The sequence below is a fragment of the Balaenoptera borealis genome (genome assembly GCF_965194805.1).
Source record: "Balaenoptera borealis genome assembly, chromosome: 14".
NCBI lineage: Eukaryota > Metazoa > Chordata > Mammalia > Artiodactyla > Balaenopteridae > Balaenoptera > Balaenoptera borealis.
Genome location: NC_138875.1, coordinates 64,352,341 through 64,373,879, shown reverse-complemented (window position 1 = coordinate 64,373,879; position 21,539 = coordinate 64,352,341). Strand labels below are relative to the sequence as shown.

Sequence of the window (21,539 nt, the reverse complement as noted above, 5' to 3'; positions counted from 1 at the left end):
ACCTAACTCAGCAGCGGACTTGGACCAGGTTCCAGTTCCTCATGCCCACGAGCACACGTGCCATCATTCTGCACACCCTGGGGCGTTTCTTTGAGACGGATGCCCCACCGTGGGAACCTGGGCGGAGCACCTGGGCATTTTCATGAGTCTGGATTCTTCACATTTCTACTAGCAGAATGTCCTTTTCAAAAGTCCCTTTTTAGCTTGAGGATTATGATTTTTTCCCCTTCTAACTTATTGAGTACATTTTTATGTTTGAAGTTCCACTTTAATTCGCAAAGCGAAGACTGTGCACATTGGTGTGTCTGAAGCTGTCTTCAGGGACTCCTCTGTTCCTACCCCGTCTGTTAGGAGGTGATTTGTGCTGGTGGGTCTAACGAGAATGCAGTGTCTGCTAAAGGAGGCACAGGAACCTCTTCTGGGGCCCAGAGCGTGGGTGGGATTGGGGGGCAGCCATGCATACCACAGACCCCCCTGTGCTTCCTGAGTCCTAGAGCAGAGACATGCTCACCTGGGACTCCAGAAAGGAGACCGGTTTTCTTAGCAATTTCCATGGACTATGGACAATACAGACCTTAGCTGCAAATTCCATCAGCTTACCTTCCTATGCTGTAGAAGGTTTATGTAGTAAAGTCAGTTATTCTCCTTTGTTGTATATTTTAAAATGATTTCTCTTATTGCTTGTTAACTTTGAAAAAATATTCCCTCTGCTGGAGGTCTAATAAATATTCAATTGTTTTCTCTTGCTTTATTTAGAATGTTTCTTTAATACCTGGAATTTATCATGCTGTCTTTAGCTAAGGCTCTACATTACCTTCCTTTCACCCACGAACTGCTGAATGGCTGGTTACCCCGTCATGTGTGGGGAACGAATCTTTCCTTCTGTTATCGGTCATCGGTGCCACCTTCACAGCACACCAAGTTGTCAGGAGCACTGTAGCCTCCTTCAATGTTGTTAACTTTGTTTGAATGAGTTCTCCCACGTCCTGACTCATCCTTCCAGACGCCCTTTGGAGTCACTGCCGAGTTCTGCAGTAAATCCACACATGTGACATGACTTCCTCCCCAAACCCCAAGTTTTGGAGCTTCTGTCTTCAGACCATACAACGCCCATTCCTTCTCGCCACAGCTCTACACACATCTGAGACCCTCCCTGTCCTTGAAGATATAAGTTTCTGGTCACTGTCGTTCCCGCCAACTCTCCAGCATCATTCTTGGTGATTCCAAGAGGATGATTTTTCTAACACCCTTAAAGTCCTTCACCTACTCCAATGACCTTGGCTCCTGGCCTCAGCCATCGTTCCCACAGTCATGCCCAGAGACCCTCCCTGACAGAGCACTGTGACCCCTCCCTGGTCTTACTGCCCCCCTCCCCGCCGCCACGTCCCCCGCTCACTCTCCGATGGGTCTTCCAGCCGCTATAGCCCTTCCGTCTCCTCATCGGGCCTGGAGTCCATCCTCCCCTCAGCTCTTCTGCTGTCTTTCTTTGCAGGCGCCTGACAAGACCAGCTGGGTTCCGTCCAGCTCTCTCCCCCAGTCTTTCCTGAGCGCCCGTCAATTAGGTCTTTACCCGGCTTCACCAACAGGAACCACGCTTGCCAAGGCCACCGGCGGCTTCCATGCCATCCAGTCCAGCGGCCGATCCTCGGTGCTCACTCGACTGTGAGGCAACGTGGGGCACGCTGCTTGCTCTTGCCTCCTTCAAACGTTCTCTCCACCACCTTCACTGGTTCCCCGGCTCAGCCGCACCCCAGGCTCCTCCCCTGTGCTCCAGGCTCACCCCCCAACAGCCAGCCTGCAGGTCCACTCACCCTGCTGCCAGGCACTGCGGACCCAACATGTCCACTCGCCCCCACACCCCCTCCCACCTCAAGTGAGGCACCTGCATCCCTCCCGCTGCTCAGGCCACAGTCTGGGAAGCTGTCCCACCTCCTCTGGGGCCTCACCTCACTTCCCGCCCGAGGGAGTCTGTGTGACCACCTGCCCTGACTTCCACCATGACGACCCATAGCCCCCAACAGGCTCTCTCCTAGATCACATCACATCACTGGTCTCCCCAGTGCAGCCTCGGCCCCCCACCATATGGGCTCCATACTGCTGCCCAGGCCTCCACACTGCTCTGCCTCACTCAGAGGAGAGCCCCTCCCGGCCCCCTCCCCTCTGCACTCCCCCTACCCTGGTCCCAAGCCCACGTCTACACCCCATCTGCTGCCCCGGTTGCTCCCTCCACTTGGATAGCTCTCTGCAGGTCCACACGGTTGTCCCCTCATCGCCATCTGCTCAATCCCTGGATGCCACCTTCTCAGTGAGACGCTCCTTGGGAATCTGAGTAAAACTGCACTTATCTCTTTCTATCATTACATATTCCAATTGGCTATGACTAGTGAAAGACAAATAATTAAAAATCTTCTTATATGAGGCCAATTCAATGACTTATTATTAGTCTGAAGTGCTTTTCAATGCTTTATAAGTCCTAAAAGCTTTATTCCTCATATCATCTCATTTTTCTATTGTTTTCCAGTTTGTCAACCTTCTTCTTCTTTTTCTTTTCTCTCTTTTTTTGGCCACGCCACGTGGCTTGTGGGATCCTTGTTCCCTGACCAGGGATTCAACCTGGGCCCCGGCAGTGAGAGTGCTGAGTCCTAACCACTGGACCGCCAGGGAATTCCCTGTCTACCTTCTTCTGATTCTGCTTAACTGTACTGCAGAAATTCCAAAATAACAAATGCGGTGATAGCACCCATGTTTGTCTTTTCTCGGTATCAATGGGAAGATGGTTCAACTGTGAACTATAATATGTGCCCGTGGTTTGAAAGACACAGGGCTCTATCATGGTAGGGAAACAGCTTTCTATGGCCATTAAAAAAAACTGTTTTTATTAGCAATTGATGGTGCTACCAGGACCACTGCAAAAGGAGTGGCAGGTATCCCCACTGAAGGTGGGCACCCCTACCTGCCTGGTCGAGGAGAGCCCTGGGGTGGTGGGCCAGGAGGGAGGGCGAGGTTATGGCTCAGTCCAAGTCTCAGGTTAGGGGCCCCATGAAAGTCGTCACTCAGGCCCCACTCCACTTGGATAACCTCATGGACACCTTGTCCAAGTTCCAGAGAAGCCCAACTAGACTCCACTGTGAGCACCTGCCAGCAAGTTAGGGTAAGTTACACATTTTTACTGTTATCAAAGATAACACAATGTTACACTATCAGCTTTCAAAGATGTGGACTCAATCTGTGGTCTCTAAGAGGTGGGTCTGTTCACCTTTAAAGTGTCATCTGCAGAGTGTGTGTTGAGCACAGACTGCAATGGACCATAGCTGATTCTCTTCTGCCCCATCTCTGCCCCCCCAGCCCCCGAGCTGCAGGCTCAATTCCAACCAGCTCCGGACACCCCCCACCCCTAACCCCCAAACCCAGCACATCCTGCACTGAACTGGCATCCGGCCCCATAAACCCATGGTCGTATGGTCTCAGCAGAGGATACCGCTGGCTCCCCAGGCACCCAGCTAGGGGTCTCCCTCACACCTCCCTTTGCTCAGCCCTTCGAAGTCCCCAGGTCAGTCTCCTCCTCTCTCTCTCAATGATCACAGCCTAGGTTGGGCCCTTGCAGTTTTCATCTGAACCCCTGAAACTGCCTTCTTTTCCACAGGGCTGTTAGATGATCCCCCTTTCAGGCCTCCACGACAAAGGGCACCCTCGTTAGCAGAAGTGCAAGCCTTCCATGACCTGGCCCCACACACTCAGCCAGCCCCACCCTGCGCCACTTGCTGCCGTGCAGTACACGCCCAGCGGGGTGAGATGCTGCCAGCTCACCACTGGCACCAAGCCTTTCTGGCTTCTGCTGGCCTCTGCCTGGCACACCCTCCTAGCTATTCCCAGCTAGACCGCAGGTTCTCCGAGGAAGACTGAATTGCACTGACTCTGGTATCCCTGGCATCTGACTAAGTGCTGTCAACTTCAGTCCAAATCTGAAAAATGAGTTTCTTTCCATACCAAGCCTATTTAAAACACTTTGCAAACACTCTCAAAGTCAAGTAAAAAGCTTTCCAGTGGGCCCCCGTGTGCGGGTTTCTGTGGAATAAAGAAAGTGCGCTTACGGACTTAGCGATCCACTGATGGAGGTAGTGACTCAGTTCCCAGGATAAACAGCGGAACGTGGGGAGTTCTACATTAAAGATATAAACATACAGCCCATGAGGGCAGGAGTGGGGACACTGACGCAGCTGGAGGCAGGCAGCGGGGAGGGGAGGGGTGGCCCAGACACAGGGCTGCTCTAAGGACCCACAGTCCACAGGGGCCGTGGAGGTGCCGCTGCTGCTCTCGGCCACCGCCGGGGCGCCCACCCCACGGGCAGCCCACTCACCGCCTGAGTGACTCCGCAGGATGGAGACACATCGCCACTGCTCCACGTTGGCAAGCTTGCCACTGGAGCCGAACACGGTGCTGGGGCCGATGTACCTGTGTGAGAGAGGAGTCAGAAGGGCACCCGGGGACTTTCGGGCATCGCAGAGACAAAGCAGACAGACAGCGGCTGGCGAGCGCCAAACGGGTGAACGATGGGGGCTGATTGGGCAAATTATGATCTGTTCACTGGATGGAATGCTACACGGCCTACACCAATCTTGGGAAAATGTCCACGGGATAGAATTAAGTGAAGGCAACAGGTCCCAGAATGTCATATACAACATGCTACCACACGTCACCTATGCTGGAAAATGGACCAGAAGGACACACATGAAAAATACAAAAATATTAACTGTGGCTTCCTTTAGATGGTGGGATTATGATTTTTTCTCTTCAATTTTCCACATTGTATACTAAGTATGTTATTTATGTTGGCTAAAGCAGCAGAATCAACACTATTTTTCAAGCCCTCCTGTAAGGACTTGAACGCCTCTGCCTTAACACCGGGGCAGGGAAAGCACTGGAACTGGGGTGCTCGCTCCTGGCCCTTGAGCAGTCACGGAGCCCTGCAGACATGGCGCCAACACCTCGGACCCCCAGAGGCTCTGTTAACACCCTTCGCTCCTGTAGAATTCTTCCAAACCTACAGGAAGGGCTTGCAGAGGCAGCTGGCTGGGCCGAAGGAGACTGTGCCTCTGCTCGCCAAGCCACAGCCTTGGGGACACTCTGGCTGAGCAGGAGGGTGGGGTCTGGTCCCCAGCCTGGCTGGCCCCAAAGGCCCAGGACCCACCCTAGGAGACTCCAGGAGATGGTTAGTTCATTGCGGGTGCAGAGCAGGGGCTTTCGGGGAAGGCGAGGCTCCTGGGAGCCCCAGGTAAGGCTGACAGAGAACGAGGTGAATGGTAAGAGGGCAGGCTCTGGATCCCCCACCCCAGATCCCATCAGAGCAACTTGTGTGTTAGGAAATTTCACTTGAAGGACAAAACAAATGAAGCCATCAATGTCAGCCCTGGAAGGGACGAGCCCTTCTTTTTCAGGTGAAACCCTGCAGCCCTGTGAGGAGCACTGAGCAGGTCCACAGGCAGGTGGGTGGCCACCCACCACCCTGGTCAGGCCCCGGCTGCCCCCGCCTACATGTGCTTCCTGGACTCATCGAGTCAGAGCCCTGGAGACCTCAGTGCCAGGGTGGGGAAAGCGACTGTGATAAAGACCAGCAAAGAAGCTTCTAAAAATAAAATGTGAAGAAAAGAAAATGATGCTTACGTAGCCCGCTTCCACACCATTATCAGTTTGTCATCTCCCCCAGAAGCTAAATACATCCCACTGTTTGACCACCGCACACAGTTCACACATGCTGGGAAGAAAAAAAAATAGGGTGATGAAAATCCAGTCGCCACGCCCATTTGCTTTGTGCAGTTTGGCAAGATGCAGAGGGTTTACAAAATCTAATCTATCTGATCTACTCAAGGTACCTACTGTGTGAGAGCCCCAGAAGAACAATTCAGTTCACGCACCAACCTACTTGTGCTGTAAGAACAAATACCAGAGCAGAGTCTGGAGGGGAAACGCTACGTCATCTGAGAAGCATTAGTGCTTAATCAAACAGTCAATAGGAGAAGGCTTCTTTCCATGAAAACTGGTAAGTAAATAAATCTCATTATTTCAAAAGGGTTGTCAAATGATGAGATGTATTTCTGAGTAGGGATAATTCTCAAAATGAGGGCATGTACTAAAAAGGCCAAGATGCCTTTTCCAGAACTTTCAGGGGAGCAGCTTGATAGAGCATAAAACTCTGACTTCAAGCCACCTACCAGCTCTTTTTCCAAACTTGTCAACACTGCAGGTAGACTGGTCCTGCACTTATAAACTAAGGCCAGGAGAAATCCCTGTTGGCCCTGATGGGTCAGAGCCTCTGGAGCCCCACAGCAGAAGGGACATTATCCAAGTTGTGGTCCACACGTGGCCTGCGGGCACCTTGTGTTCTGGGGTGGACGACGCCAAGGGGCGTGTCGGGAGAGCAGGAACACATAGCACACAGGGAGGGGGCATAACTGATAGTGGAGCATCTTGGGGGGCAGCTAGGTTGGAAACCAGAGCCAGGTATGGTCACCCTGATGCTCAAGGGCAGGAAACTAAGGCACTATGGCAGGAAAGGAAACTACAACACTGTCCAGTGGCCACAAGGGCCTGGCAAAGGGCCCCAAGTGACACGGCGGCCAACTGAGACATTTGGTGAGCTGTCTTTTGTGCACCCTTCCCCGGAACCCTACTGCTTCCAGGTCGCTGGCCCCAAAGCCCCATGGAATCAGGCAGTAACGACTCATGAGCAGGAAATCACCAGAGGTACCTGCAGACTGTCCAAAGATGGTTCTGTGGGCAGGCCGAGTCTTCTGCTGAATAACTCACCCAGGTGTGCAGCCAACATCTGTGCCTTCAGACAGCAGGCCGAGGGGAGCTACCGCCGCACGGGCCTTATCTCTCTAATTACAAACACACGTGCTAACCTTGGGCACTGTGCCAACACGCAAAGCCTGCAAAGGGCCACCCTGTAATACCTAAGTGATTGTCCATCTGGCAAAGCATCTTGGGGACATTTTCATCCTTCTCGTCATCCTCCTGGAGGACTGGAGACATATTCCAGATTACAACCTTCCCAGAATCCTGTCCTGGAACGAAGGAGCAGAAACAACTCAATGTGTCAGGAGTGTCAATAGGAGCCTGTAACCCGCCCTCACCTAGCTGCCAGAAGTCAGGGCTGATAGATCAGCGGGATCTGAGTTACTATTATGTGTCACAGGGAAGGTGAACAAAAACAAGTGCCACTGGGGACTGGAAGCAGTGGGCTCAGTAGGAGGCTGAGGCCAGACTGGCTCTGCACTGAACTCTGGCCTGGTCTCTAACACAGGTCCAGCAGGTCCTCGTGCCCACCCAGAACCCAGACCCCTCATATGGAACGCAAAAAGGCTGTGCACAGGCACCCCCGCAACCTCTCCTCCCCTCTAGGTGCTGCTTGGGGTCCATTGCTGTTCCCACAGCTGACTGGACACTTTGAGAACCAAGCCTGAAACGTGCCCTCAACACACGAAAAGGATCGATACCATCTTACCTGCCCTTTGCCATCACCTACAGATGGGAGATCAACTAAAAGAGGGCATTTGAGGTTCCTGTGGTCATAAGCAGATGTAGTACTCTGCTAAAAATATACATCTATGCATTTTAGTAATGATTACCATTACTGATAACTAAAAAAGGGCAGCCTCTCACTAACTTTCTGTTACAGAAGGCAAAAACTAGTAAATGCCTAGAAATGGACATGTCAGAATTACCATAAAGCACACTTGAAATGGCCTCTTGGTCAGTAGGTAAAAATATTTCCTCAACAGCTCCCCAGACCTCACCTCACTGTGCCAAGTTGGGCAGGAAGGTGCGCCCCCTCTCGTGGACAAGGACAAAACTCCGGCCCCCCAGCTAAGTCCAGAGCTCCTGAGTGACACAGTTGAATTCTTCTGAGCCCAGAAAAATAAGCTTCATGACTACATGACTAACTTCATAATTTAGCCACCTCCTCCCTTTTTCAAGGTGAGCAAATGCTACCAGAGATCTTGCCTCTGGGGCTGGGGCTTTGTCCACAGGACCACCGGCCACTCCCCGTGCTCAGTAAGGTGGGGATGCAGACTGATTGTAATATGAGCCTAGTCAGCAGGAATCTGCTGCCAAAGTAGTTACAGAGAGTATGCCAGAGCCACAAAGGGCTTAGATGTGACCTGCTACATCCATGCTGACGAGCAGCAGGCTCTCTCCCTCCTCCCAGCTCCTGGGCATCAGGAGACATGGGGTGAGGCGCAGGGCTGTGAGCGCTCCCTCCACTACCTGTGAACATACCTTGTCCTCCAGTTGCGAACTTGGTCCCGTCAGGGTGAATATCAACTGAAAAAATTGGCTTGCCTGGGAACAAAGAAAAAAAACACATAACATCTCTCTTGGCTTTTATTCATTGGAAAACAGCAGCAAGCTCAAACATTTAAAATATTGGTTATTCATGTAACATCTCTAATCACTGCTCCTAGGGAAAAAAAATAGGCTACCAATAAATCACCTGTGAGTTAGTTAAAGTATAAACTGCTAAAGACTCTCCAAGGGACATCGAATAGCTTAAAGTCTGAAAGTGGGACAAAGCGGCCTGTCACTGCGGGACTGAGCCCGCAGACCCCGGCACTCACACCGAGGTCCACCGGACGAAAGCTCGCCACCTGCCAGGTGTGCATGTTTGGAAAGATCACGAGCTACTGGGGACAAGAGCCCTGAGTCACAGGGGCTGCACCTCAGCCATCTCCCCATCCCAGGGATTTGTACTTGGCTGCAGCTGGGACACAGGTAGCCTGGCTCTCCTGCCTGGCCATCTGACAGCTGCGCAGGACCAGTGGCTGCAATGCACAGGCACCGCCTCCCTCGTCATGACCCTGCTCCCAAAAGTCCCCCCACCCCGTATGTTCTTGCTGCATTGACGTCCATGGAGAGTCGCCTTCTCGATGTCTCCTCCAGCTGAGCCTCCAGGGATGGCCCCACGGTGTGGTCAATCAGACAGTCAGTCCCTGCGGGGGAAGGGCTGTGGTGCAACACGGGCCCAGTCCCTGACCAGGGGCCCATGAAGCTGGATGGCCAGCTGGGCAGACCTGGCTGGCAAAGGCACCACAGCAGACTGTGCCTGTGCCCGGTGGGTGTTTGTCCAGCTCCCTGGCCTCCTTCAGCTTCTGGCCTGGGCCTTGGAAGGGTGGCTCAGAAATATCTGCTCAGGGACAAATGAGACACTTGACAACGAACTGGACATCAGTGGTCGTAGATACAAAGGGCTGTTGCTAAGGGGTCTCTTAGTTGAGGATGCTCTCTCTGTCACCCAAGAGGTGGTGGCATGGACACTGGCACAAGGGTCACGAGCTCTGGAATCACGTAGCAGCAAGTGCGGGTTGGGCAGGGCCGGCGGTGGCTGCTTGAGAGCTGAAAGTCCTGCCAGGGCTCCCACGCGAGCATGGAAGATCAAGTGCTGGGACCAAAAGGCCAGCGTGGCCCCAGGCGGCACCCAGCTCACCCCACCTTCTTCTGGAGGGCACACCTCCACTGTCAAGCCGAGAGTGAGCTTCCACATGACCGGGGAAGTGTCCCCTCCCTCTATTGGTCATTATGTGGTCCTGCGGGAAGCAGTGGTGCAGGGCTATCAGCAAGCAGAGGCGCCAAATGCAAACGCCCTACTGCGTCTCCAGTAGCAGGGCAGTCACTCCAACAGCAAAGCCTCTACAACAGGCCCCGGTTCCTGAGCCAGAGCTCTACAGTGACAGGTCAAGTTCAGCCTGGCAGCTGCTGACCGGTCTTGAGCACACGCAGTGTGTTCAAAGCCATCCCCCGCACACAGGAAACTCAGTCCCAGGCCACTGTGAGCACTTGTTCCCGGGGTACATGGGATGAGCCCCGACACAGCCGCACTCTTTCCAGCGCAGAGCAGCCGGCCTGCCAGGGATCTTCCTCTGTAGGCCAGACCCTAACAGTCCCCCCTTAACCTTCAAGAAAAGAGCCCAGAAACCATCCCCCGGGGGCCCCAGGAAGGCAGGTGCAGAGAGCAGAGGGGAGAGGACCTGAAGGGCCCACCCTCAGGCAGGTGGGGATGCCTGTGCCCCCCTGGGCCAAGTGGCTGTCACCACTGACACCAGAGTCCCACATGCACTGCTGGGAACGTGCCACCCTTTCCCACAGGCTGAGTGGCTGGAGGGAAGCCGTTGTGAAGGTGGTTTCCTGCCACCTGCCTTGTGAGAAAGAGGAAGGACGAGCGGGGCCATGGGCCCAGCCACCCAGCGCCGAGACCTGGCGGGGCCCTGCTGGACACCAGGGGACAGGGAGCAGCTGGCACCGCTAAGGCCTCGTGAAACTCAGAAGAGCAGGCGTCTCCAGGGGCAGGGGCTGCGACCCGGCCATGCCTTCCTCCAGGGCCAGGGCCACGCAGGGGTCCGTCCGAGGGCACGCTGCCTTTCCAGGGCCAGACCTCCTGCTCCCCGGCCGCCCACTCCTCCCGGGCTTTTCTCAAACCAGCAGGCAGCATGGCCCGGGGCCTTCCCTTGCTCGTGGCCCTGGAACACCCTCATTTCACCACGAGGGGGAAACGGAGGCATGCAGAGAGGTCTAGAAAGTTGCCCAAGGCCACACAGCTGCCTGGTAGAGGCCAGGTATCTGGCCCCAAAGCCCAAGGCGTAAACTACCTGCCTGGGGGGAACCCATCCCTGTAAAGCCTAGAGGGGAGAAATGAGGGCTGGCGAGCCAGAGGGAGGGCGGGTGAGAGTGAGAGTGTGAGCGTGAGCGTGCAGGACCGGGCCTGCTGCTCCGAGCATCGCCCTGGACTCCTCGGCTCTTTGGGCCCGTGTGCACCCCGCCCCCTGAATTTGGGCTGGCCCTGGACCAGTCTTTAACTAACAGAATGTGTGGCGGGCTTGTAAGGAAGCTTCGTTCAACATTTGCCCTCTGGAGAGAGCCTGCTGCCGTGTAAGAAGTCCAACCCCGCTGAGACCACCGTGCTGAGACGAGGCCCCAGCTGGCCACACAGAGTGAGAAGTGGGCCTCCAGGCCGGGCCCCGGGGCCCCTGGTGAGCTGTTCCAGCCCCGGGCTGCTCAAGCTGCCCCAGCAGAGCCCGTGAGGAGCTGGGATGAGCTGGCCCCACCGAGCCCTGCCAAGAGCAGAATCACAAACGATAATGAAGCCGTTGTTTTAAGCCAGCAAGTTTGGGGGTGGTTTGTTATACACGAGATAACCCAAGATGCCAGTTCATTCACTGTTCTGCTTAAGCCAACCCAAGCTGGCCATTTATCATCTTAACCAAGGAAGTTCCAGCTCAGCCAGCATCAGTCTTAAGTGGCCACCAGTGAGGAGCATCCACCGGCCCCCGGGGTGCTGGTCAGCTCCTGAAGCCTGTATTCCCTCCTGGAGCACATCAAAGTCACTTGCCTACAAGACACGGGCCAGCCTGACTCCCCAAGAACACACAGAGCCCAAGGGCTCCCCTGCACAGGTACCAATCACAGCCCATCCTAGGAGCTGACACTGGGCTAAGCAGACAGAAAGTAAAGATACAGAAGTCCGGCCCTGCCCAGGGAGCGCCAAAATGTAGACAACATGAACCTCACAGATAAGCCCAGCGACAGAGGTCTGCATGGGTAGGGAGCCACCTAACTCATCCTGGGGTCTTCCTGCAGAAATCACAACTGCCCCAAGTCCCCAAGGTTGAGGAGTCAGCCGAAAGAGTGGGGGAGGGGACCCCCAAGCCGAGGGGACGTGGCATGGAATCAAGAATGGGTCCGACCTGCCACTGTGCAGTGCAGCACGGGCAGAGTGGGGAGGGAGCTGTACAGATAGGCAGGGTGCCACCAAGAAGTGCAGACCTTCCCAACTGCCACCCCGGGTTAGGGGACTGCCACCCTGGGGCGGGGGCATTAGCTGTTCAGATGGAGAGGGAATTGTTAAGCTGGAGGGCAGTGGGATGGCAGAAATGGGGGGTGGAAACAGGCCTGGGCTTGGGCAATAAGCACCCACGGGTTGGATCCTCAGCCCTGCTGCTCACCAGCTCCACAGCCTCGAGTAAGTTACTTAATCTTCCTCTGCAGTTTCCTAATCTACAAAATGGGGAGGCCACAGTCACCCTGACCAGCACATTGCGAGACGGATTAAGATGCCGAGTCACATGCTTCTGAGCCCTACGTCTCACATCTGTTTCTGAGATCAGGGTGCGCCCCGGTGAGGGGCGTGGCTGGCATAACTGTCTCCTTTTGCAGTGACGCGCCCGTATCAGAGGACACACAGAAGTGTACCTACAGGAGGCCACCGGCATGGTGCTGGCTGTTCACCTGCTAAGGCACTGGACCTTCCAGCCCCAAGGAGAGCAGTGGCTCACATGTCCTCCTTTTTCTAAAGGGCTCTTGGCGGTGGAGCTGAGGGAAGGGATGCTGTGGCTGGACTAGTTTGAGAACTTTCCATGTGGCCCAGCACAAGGACAAAGATGAGCTCCCGACCCCCTCCAGTATTCAGCTCTTCTTTGTAGAGAGACAGAGACAAAAGTTAAATTAACACACTCCCTGGACCCTTAGAGCTGCCAGCACCCAGCACTCTCTCTCCGCCCCCCCCAACCCCGCACTCTCTCCCCCGACACCCACCAGCCCATTCTCCTCAGCTCTGCTTCCAGGTCGCCCCTCCTTGACACCTTCGGGGACCCCTCCTCAGCACACACAGAGCACCCCGCTTCCACACTCTCCCGTCTGTGTGTGCTGATCTGAGGACTGAAGCACAGATGCTCATCATTGGGCAGAAGAGAGTGACTTACAGAAGCTGGGTTTTAGCCCAGGCACTCAGATAGAATCCTCCTCCCTGGCTTCAGGGAGCTTCCCAGAGGAGCGGAGTGCTGGCGGGGAGAAGTGGGAAGAAGCACGCAGGGCACAGACAGGCCAGCTGCCTGCTACGCAGCCAGAGGGCCTCCGGCCTTTACGCTCTGACGGCTCATGGGGCAGAGCTGACTGGAAGTCCCTTAGTGCATCGTGCTGGCGAGGAGTTTGGGGAAGGCGAGGCCTCCATTCACTGTGTGCTGTGCCCATATGGCCCAATAATACTGGTTCTAACAAATTTTGGTAAATTTGTAATTAAACGTGAAACATGGGAACATGTTTGAAACATTTATTAAGTGAAAAAGAAGTTACAAAACAATATTAAAATATAAGGTGGGTGCAAAAGACATGATCGTATGTGTAGAAAACCCTAAAGATTCCACAGAATAAACAAATTTAATAGAGCTGAAGGATACAAAATCAACAAACATCAGCTGCATTTCTACACATTAACAGTGAAAATCCAAAAAAGAAACAAAACAATTCTATTTAAAATAGAATCAAAAAGAAAAAAATACTTAGAAGTAAACTTAACCAAGGTCAAAGACTTGTACGTGAAAACTAGAAAACAGTGCCGAGACAACCAACAGAAACACAAATAAATGGAAAAACAGCCCATCTTCATGAATCGAAGACTTAATATTGTTAAGATGTCAGTAACATCCAAAGCTGTACAGATTTAATACAATCCCTGTCAGAACTGCAATGACTTTTTTTTTTTGGGCAAAAACAGAAAAACCCATCCTAAAATTCATATGGAATCTCAAGGGACTCCAAATAGCCAAACAAATTCTGAAAAAGAACAAAGTGGGAGGTCTTACACTTGCTGATTTCAAAATTTACTACGAAGTTATAGTAATCAAAACAGTGTGTTACTGGCATGAAGACACACAGACCTATGAAACAGAATACAGATTTTCAAAAAGGCTGCCAAGGCCATTCAATACAGCAAAGGACAGTCTCTTCAACAAGTGGTTCAAGGAAAACTGAATATCCACATGCAGCAGAATGAGACTGGACCCTTACCTAACACCATCTACAAAAATTAACTCAAAATGGATCAAAGACCCAAATGTTGAACCTAACACTATAAAAATTCTTAGAACAAAACACAGGGAAAAAGCTTCATAACATTGGATTTGGCAATGATTTTTTTAGATATAATAGCAAAGGCACAGGCATTAAGAGAAAAAATAGACAAACTGGATTTCTTGAAAACTTTCACCCATCAAAGGATACTATCAACAGGATAAAAAGACAACCCACAGAAAATACTGGCAAATTACATTTCAGATAAGGAGTTAATGTCCAGAATACATAGAGAACTCCTAAAACTCAATACAAAAAAACAAAAAAAGAAAAGTAAAGTAAAAATAACAAGTGCTGGTGGAGATGTGGAGAAATTGGAACTCTGTACTCTGCTGGTGGGAATGAAAAATGGTGCAGCTGCTGTGGAAACCAGTATGGCAGTTCCTCAAAAAATTAAAAATAGAATTACCTGTGATCCAGCAATTCCACTTCTGGGTTTATACCCAAAGGAATTGAAAGCAGGGTCTTGAAGAGATATTTGTACACCCACATCCATAGCAGCTTTATTCACAACAGCTAAGAGGTGGAAGTAACCTCATGTCCATCGATGGATGATGGATAAGTAAAATGTGGTGTGTCCACACAATGGAATATTATTCAGCAATAAAAAGGAAAGAAATTCTGACACAAGCTACAACATGGATGAACTGTGAAGACATTATGTTAATTTGCATAAGCCAGTCACAAAAGCAAAAATACTGTATGATTCCACTTATATGAAGTCCCTAGAGAGTCAAATTCATAGAGACAGGAAGTAGATGGTGGTGCCAGGGGCTGGGGGAGGGGGAACTGGGGAGTTACTGCTTAATGGGGACAGAGTTTCAGTTTTGCATGATGAACAGGTGTGGAGATTGGCTGCACGACAATGTGAACATACAGAACACTACTGAATTATACACTTAAAAGATGGTTAAGATGGTAAATTTTATGTTACGGTTTACTTTGTCACAACTTAAAAAAATGCTAACCAAAACCAAAGCAAAGCACATAAATATGTATACAAGCTGGAGGGGCGTGGGAGGGAGGTGGGTATGGTTGTAAAGGTGTTCGAACCATTTGGTCTTGACTGCTGTGGATACATGAACCCACACAGGTGCAAAGCCGTGTAGGACTCAGCAGCCACCCCACGCAGATGAACGCTACAAGTAAGAGTGGGCTCTGAGTGAGGCAGGTGGGGTCTGTCAACATCATCGTGACATCAGACTGCAGCTTTGCAAAACGTCACCCCTGGGAGAAACTGGGCAAAGTGTACAGAGGATCTCAGCTGCGTGGGAATCTACAACCACCTCAATAAGGAATAAATGCGCATACGTACACATGAAGCCTGTTTTCTAAAAACTGCATATATGTCTGTGTCTGATAAAGGTAAATATCAAAACACCAGTGGCTGTCATCATGAAGTGGATGCTTTTCTCATGCAGGTGACAGTGTGCATGTCCCACAACCAGCAATCTCTCTGGAGGGAACCCTGCACCTGAGCTCTCTGCTCTCTGTGGGGCAGGAAACCCCTCCGTCCAGCTGCCCACCTGCCAGGCCTCTAGCCCTCACATCGCCACAAGCAGCTCCTGGTCTTCCTGCCCAAACCTGCCATCTCGGTCAAGGCCTCACAACAGCCACACAACTCGCGACTTCTCCGGCCTCATCTCCAGACCAGCCCCTGCCCCCACTGGTGGTCCAGCGCCCTCTTCCTCTCCACTCCCACCCAGCGCCCACCCTGGCTCTTTCCCTCCTGCCTCTGTTCCCTGCACTGAGGCCTCCCCTGACCACCCAGCTTGGCACAACAACCCCCCTAACACTGATCTACTTTCCCACGTACTGTAGGTGTCGCTTCCTTTACTGCACGTCTGTCTACTCTGCCCACCAGAATGTAAAGCCAGAGAGCTGAGTCACTTTTGTCTGCTTAGTCACGGGGTCTCCCCAGGGCAGCGGCACACAGTAGGCACTCCATAAACACTTGATGTTGTGAAAGGCTGGGCAGAGGGCCCCAATTCCAACACACATTCCATGTCACTAGCATCCCTGTGACAGCATCCTGGGAAGGCAGGCTCCTCCTGACTGAGGGGGGACTCATGTCGGCGAACCCCTGCAGGGGAAGCAGAGCCCTGGCTGCACAGAGCCGTCTGCAGCTGGGACCTCCACCGCTTCAACCACAACTTCTTGGTCTCCCTAAGTCAGCACCACTGCAGGGACACCTCAGGTGTCAGGTGCCTGAGATGTTCAAAACAGAGCACAGGAAGGAAGCTGGAGCAACCGTTGTTGGGTTGGGTGTTTTTTTTTGCGGGGGTGGGGCATGAACTAGAGTTGAAGAAAGTGCAGGTATATCATTTACAGACCTTCGTCACGTCTCCTGCAGCATTTGCCAACACACAATCAAGAAAGCTTGGGTGTTTCTTCATACTCTTTTCTCCTCTAATTTTACAGAGCAGAGATATTCCTTAAAAGGTATCTGCAAGATGAATTTCTATAAATAGAATCATCCCTCCTTATCTAGATCCATTAGAAAATTAAGAGCAGTTAAGAACAACTTTCCAGCTTCCCTGCTGGTGGAGTGGTTAAGAATCTGCCTGCCAATGCAGGGGACACAGGTTCGAGCCCTGGTCCGGGAAGATTCCACATGCCACGGAGCAACTAAGCCCGCGAGTCACAACTACTGAAGCCCGCACGCCTAGAGGCCGTGCTCCGCAAAAAGAGAAGCCACTGCAATGAGAAGCTCGTGCACCACAATGAAGAGTAGTCCCTGATCGCCACAACTGGAGAGAGCCCGCGTGCAGCAACGAAGACCCAACACAGTCAAAAATAAAATAAATTAAAAAAAAAAAAAAAAAGAACAACTTTCCCACAGAGGAGAAAGTTTGTTTAACAACAACCGCAACTAAGAAAATAACACTATAGTTAATAATACTGTATTGCATATTTGAAAGTTGCTCAGAGAATAAATCTTAAAAGTTCTCATCAAGAAAAAATAATTCTTTAACTATGTGAGGTGACAGATGTTGACTGATTACGGTGATCATTTTGCAATACGAACAAATATTGAATCATTATGTTGTACACCTGAAACTAATTAATGTACGTCAATTTAAAAAAAAAAGAAAAAAAATAACAACCCTACAATATTATTTAAGTGGAAAATGCATGGTAACACTTCAGCTGTCTGAAGGGAGGCTACTCAATAAAAACACTGGATTTACTATGATATCGGGCATTTGGCTAAGATCTTGTACAACCCAGGTACCTTTATAATGTGGTATACACACTAAATAAAATGTGTGTGTTTTTAAAAAGCACTGTTACCCAGTTATTTTTTCCAAATGGTCTGAAAGACCATATTAAAAAGTTTAACAATGTGTTCTCCTTTTTGTATTTTCTAACTTTTCCTAAATTGAACAGGCATTACTTTTATAAGAAAAATTACTTTACATTTTCCACATTACAAGCATGAAGTCACAAAGTGCTCCATTATCCAGATCCTCACACACCATTAATGTACCCTAGAGCAATCAGATTGGCAATGGACACAGCCAAAAATAAAGCAGCCGTCCTGTTCCTCAATAGCAGCTCCAGCTCAGAGCCCTGGTGCTTCAGGAGGAGGCTGAGGCCCCTCAGCACACAGGCGCTTCGGGAAGGCCTCTCGCGGGGCCCGGGCTTGGTCACCCCATGTCACTGAACCTGGCTCCTCCTCCCCATCTGCTCCTTCACAGTCTTACTGATCCCACGGGCTCCCCTTCCCCCCCATCTCACACTGCACATTCGACCTGGTGACTACATTCACTACTGTAACTAATTTTCTGGGGAAGTGCAAACATTCTGTATCTTGAGTGGGAACAGGTTACAGAGTGTACCTGTTTGTCAAAACTCATGTCTGTGCGTTTCACTATGTAAATTATACTTCAACACCAACATGTGTGTGTGTTTACGTATACCCCCCCGCCACACACACACTCACTGCACCACCAATGCCCTGGCCACCTCTGGATCACTGCCACAGCCTCTTCCCAGGTCCCCCAGCTCCCGCCCTTGCCCCCATGCCCACTGGCCGGCCGAGTCCCAGTGCAGTGGCCAGCAAGATCTCTAAGAGCACGCCAGGCGTGGGACTCCTCTACTCGAGCCGCATGGAGGGCCCGTGCATGCGGGTCCTCCAGCCAGTTCACTGCTCACTTGGCCTCACCTCCTGCTGCTCATGCCTCCCGGTGTTGCTCCCACATCCTTGCTCTTCCTCAGACCCACCAGGCAAGCTTGCTCTGGCCATTCTTGCTGCCTGAAATGCTCCTCCCACAGAGGGCCGCCTTCCTCACCTCCATCAGGCCTAGGAGGTTGCCATGATGCCCTGTCCAGGTGCCCTCCCTCCAGGAATGAAACACGCCCCCCCCCCCCAGCTGTGGGAGTGTTTACAGCCTGTGACAGCTCCTCAGCAGAAGAACTGCTTCGACCAAGATCAGGCCTCCTGGCGGGGACAGCCTGCGCCCGATGACTGTGGACGTGAGAGTATAAAGGCCTGAGCCCCTCATCCCAATTCGGGACAACTCTGAAGGGCTCACCCAGCCCTCCAGCAGAGCCAGTTGCAGCTTCTGTGGTACCTGCATTACCGACCAGCTCCTACCTGTCCAGCCCTGCTTCCCTCATGCCCCGCAGGCGGGGAGTCCAAGAGCACCCCAGGTATGTCTTGGGCACACACACATCCAGCTCACCACCTGCTTCCTGCAACAAGGTCTCTGCTCACATGTTACCTTCTCACTCAGGCTTCCCCAAAGAACCTTATTTAAACTCCTCCCACCCTACCCCTACCCCAGGGCTTTCTCCCGCACTCACCCACCTACCACTCTCGTTTATGAGGCCTGCCCTCTGTCACCTCAGTAAGCTCCCCTCCTGCATCTCCTTTTCTCCTTACAGAAACTCACTGTCTCAGTTCCCATCTGTCAACTGTACTGTCAGGGATGTTTCCTTTCTGCAGCAAGTCATAGAGAATTTCAAGGGTAACCTACTAAGTTACGTGACAAGTCCTGAGAAGGGTTGGCTTCAAGGTTCATTCATAGCAGCGTAAGCAGCCACTCCTTCCACCTTCCCCTCCTGTCATCCTCGGTGCGAGCCCCGTCCTCAGGGTCACAGGCTGGCTCCCATACACAGACGCAGTAAAGTCCAGGAGAAAAGAGATGGGCCTCGCAAGCATCTCTTCTTACCTGATTATTTCCCAGAAACCCCGAGCAGACATTCCCTCCCAGTCCTACTGGCTAGAATGGCATCACACGGCTGTTCCCCAACGAGGCCTGGGCACTCACCCACACTCCAGCTCAGGGCTATCAAGACCCTGAAGAAGAGGGCAGACAAGAGGAAAATCCTGGGGTTCTGATGGAAAGGAAGAAGTGGGTGGGCGTCCAGTGTCCACGACACGCCCTCCCTGCTCTTTAATGACGTGGACAAACCGATGGCCTGCTCCCGCCTCCAGGTGTTGCTGCTCGTCTCGGCAGGATAAAATGTGCTTGCATCAATGTATGGTCCCCAGGGCTCATTCCAGACCCATGTTTCATGAGCCAGACACCTCTGCAGTCCACAGGCAAACACCCTGGATGAACAGGGTAGCCTCGTACCTCTGGGGAAAAGGAGGGGTCAAGGCAGGCAGCAGGTCCCCTCCATGGCCAAGGCCAGGAACTGCCCAGAGGTCCCTCCCAGCTGTGTAACTACAATTTGACTCATAAGGTGAAAACATCTTTTTAACCACTCCTTAAATTAAAAGAAATATTTAAGAAAACCTCATTTCCTAGCCCTCATCTCTACTCTGTTCTCAGCGTACTAAAGAAATCAACCCTGAGCATCTCCAAACTACACAGCTACCTGCCTCTACCCCATGTGCACCTCTACCACTGACCTCCCTGCCTCCGTCAGGGCCTCTCACCCAGGCCCAGGGAATGCCTACCAGCTCCTCTGGGGCCTTCCAACCACATCCAGCCTCCTCAGAAACGCCCCATGCTCCCCTCTCGCAACCCCCAGAAGGAGTCCAAGCTTCTAGGCAGGTGCTCATGGCTCTGCCCTGCAGCCCCACCTGCCATCACCCGCGCAGTCTCTGTGCTAACATGCTCCACGAGCCAGCCCTCCCTGGGCCTCCACTCCTGATGCTCCCACAGCAGCGGTGCCTCCTCTGCCTCACAGTCCTCCTGTGGTCCAGACTCAGACCAAGGGCACGGCGCACCCACAGACCACACCCTCCTCCCCAGGCTACCGTCTGCCCTGCATTCTAGAATGTGGTCTGTTCCCCTCTCCCACCTGGCGCAGTTTTCCGTGCACAGGGAGAGTCTTTTTACCTCTGATCCCCACAGAACTTCTCTCCAGAAGGGTTCAAAGTTCAGTGCATAAATCAGTGTAAATCCCACAAATGTATTATCTAAGGCAAAATTCCACCCAGTTTTCTTCCGAATCCTCTTCAGATGTATTCTGCTTATTTTAAAAAATCACTCTACTGTCTTCAGGTGTTAAGTCAGTGTGACACTGTGAAGAGAGCATGCATTTCCTGAGCCTTCGCAGGTGAGTAGGGAGCAGCCAAGGCAGCTGTTACCCGCTTCACTTAACAGACCAGGATAAGAGACGTAAAGAACCTTCTGTAACACACTTTGGTGAGAAGCAGAGCACAGAGACTCAAGAACAGGACTATCTGACTCCAAAATAATAGGCAAATTCCTTGTCCTCAAGAAGCTTACAATCTAGTTGGATGGATGAAAAGGCCAAATAACGATATAAAGGTACTCTCACCTAGAGCAGTTTCCCAGCCTCAGCACTATGGACGTTGGGCCAGGTGACTTGCAGAGGAGCGTCCAAGAGGCCGCAGAGCATTCTAGTTCAGTGGCATCCTGTTCTCCACCCACACTCCACCCCCTCCAGCTGCGAAAACCAAAAATGTCTCCAGACTCTGGCCTGTTTGAGAAGCCCTGATCTGGGCCAACTGCACAGGTTACCTGAATGACCAGGGCAGTCACAAAACGTCACTGCCGGGATCCCTCCTGGCCTGTTCTCAGAGCAGCTGTGCAGAGCCTTTCCACACCCAGGCCAGCTTCATTACTGGGTCATCCTTCCTCGAGTTTCCCCTTCAAACTGACATTCATTTTCTCTCAGATGCAGGACATGCCTCAGTAGAATGTCTTAAATCCTTTGTGGAATGAGAAGAGGTAGGGAAAAGAATCCAATCATAGAACAAGAGAAAAAACTCATGCCATAAAGCAACGCAATTAACTGACAAATTATCCCATTATTGAAAATTTGCCAAACACCTTTTTACAACACTGCCAGAAACCAAAGGAGAATGAGTGTCTTTTCAGTGCCTTCTGGTTAGAATGGGCTTCACTAAAGAGCTGTGCATGAACACCACGAGAATTCCAGAAAAACTCTCAGGGACAAAGGCCCAGCGATGGGAAGAACCATGAATCTCAATGATTCTCAACATACAAACTACATTTTCCTACAACCAAAAACCCAATTGCTTCCAGTTTCTAACAAATATATGATCATAACCTAACTTAGAAATAAACCATATTTTGGCCAAGCCTAAAATAAAATATGTAAGGAATGCCATATCCAAGAACACAGAGTAAAACACGTGTGTGTGTGTATGTGTGTGTGTGAACAGTGCCTGGCATGTAACTTCAACTTTACCA

At 51.7% G+C, this 21,539-nt stretch overlaps 1 protein-coding gene across 8 annotated transcripts in view; it reads right to left on the bottom strand.

Annotated features, from left to right (window-relative positions):
* The window catches only part of HIRA (histone cell cycle regulator), a 74,698-nt gene that overhangs the window by 50,323 nt on the left and 2,836 nt on the right, over positions 1–21,539 (bottom strand). For 4 of the 8 annotated variants that reach the window (XM_082354044.1, XM_082354045.1, XM_082354050.1 and 1 more), the window contains exons 2-5: positions 8,281–8,343; positions 6,954–7,064; positions 5,662–5,752; positions 4,358–4,452 (exon numbers count right to left, since the gene is read on the bottom strand). In XM_082354044.1, the coding sequence (XP_082210170.1) occupies positions 4,358–4,452; positions 5,662–5,752; positions 6,954–7,064; positions 8,281–8,343 (360 nt within the window). Of the gene's footprint in view, positions 1–814; positions 1,030–1,396; positions 1,779–4,091; positions 4,160–4,357; positions 4,453–5,661; positions 5,753–6,745; positions 6,879–6,953; positions 7,065–8,280; positions 8,344–21,539 lie in introns of those variants that run through there. The other 4 variants (XM_082354046.1, XM_082354047.1, XM_082354048.1 and 1 more) reach the window with 4 other exon arrangements.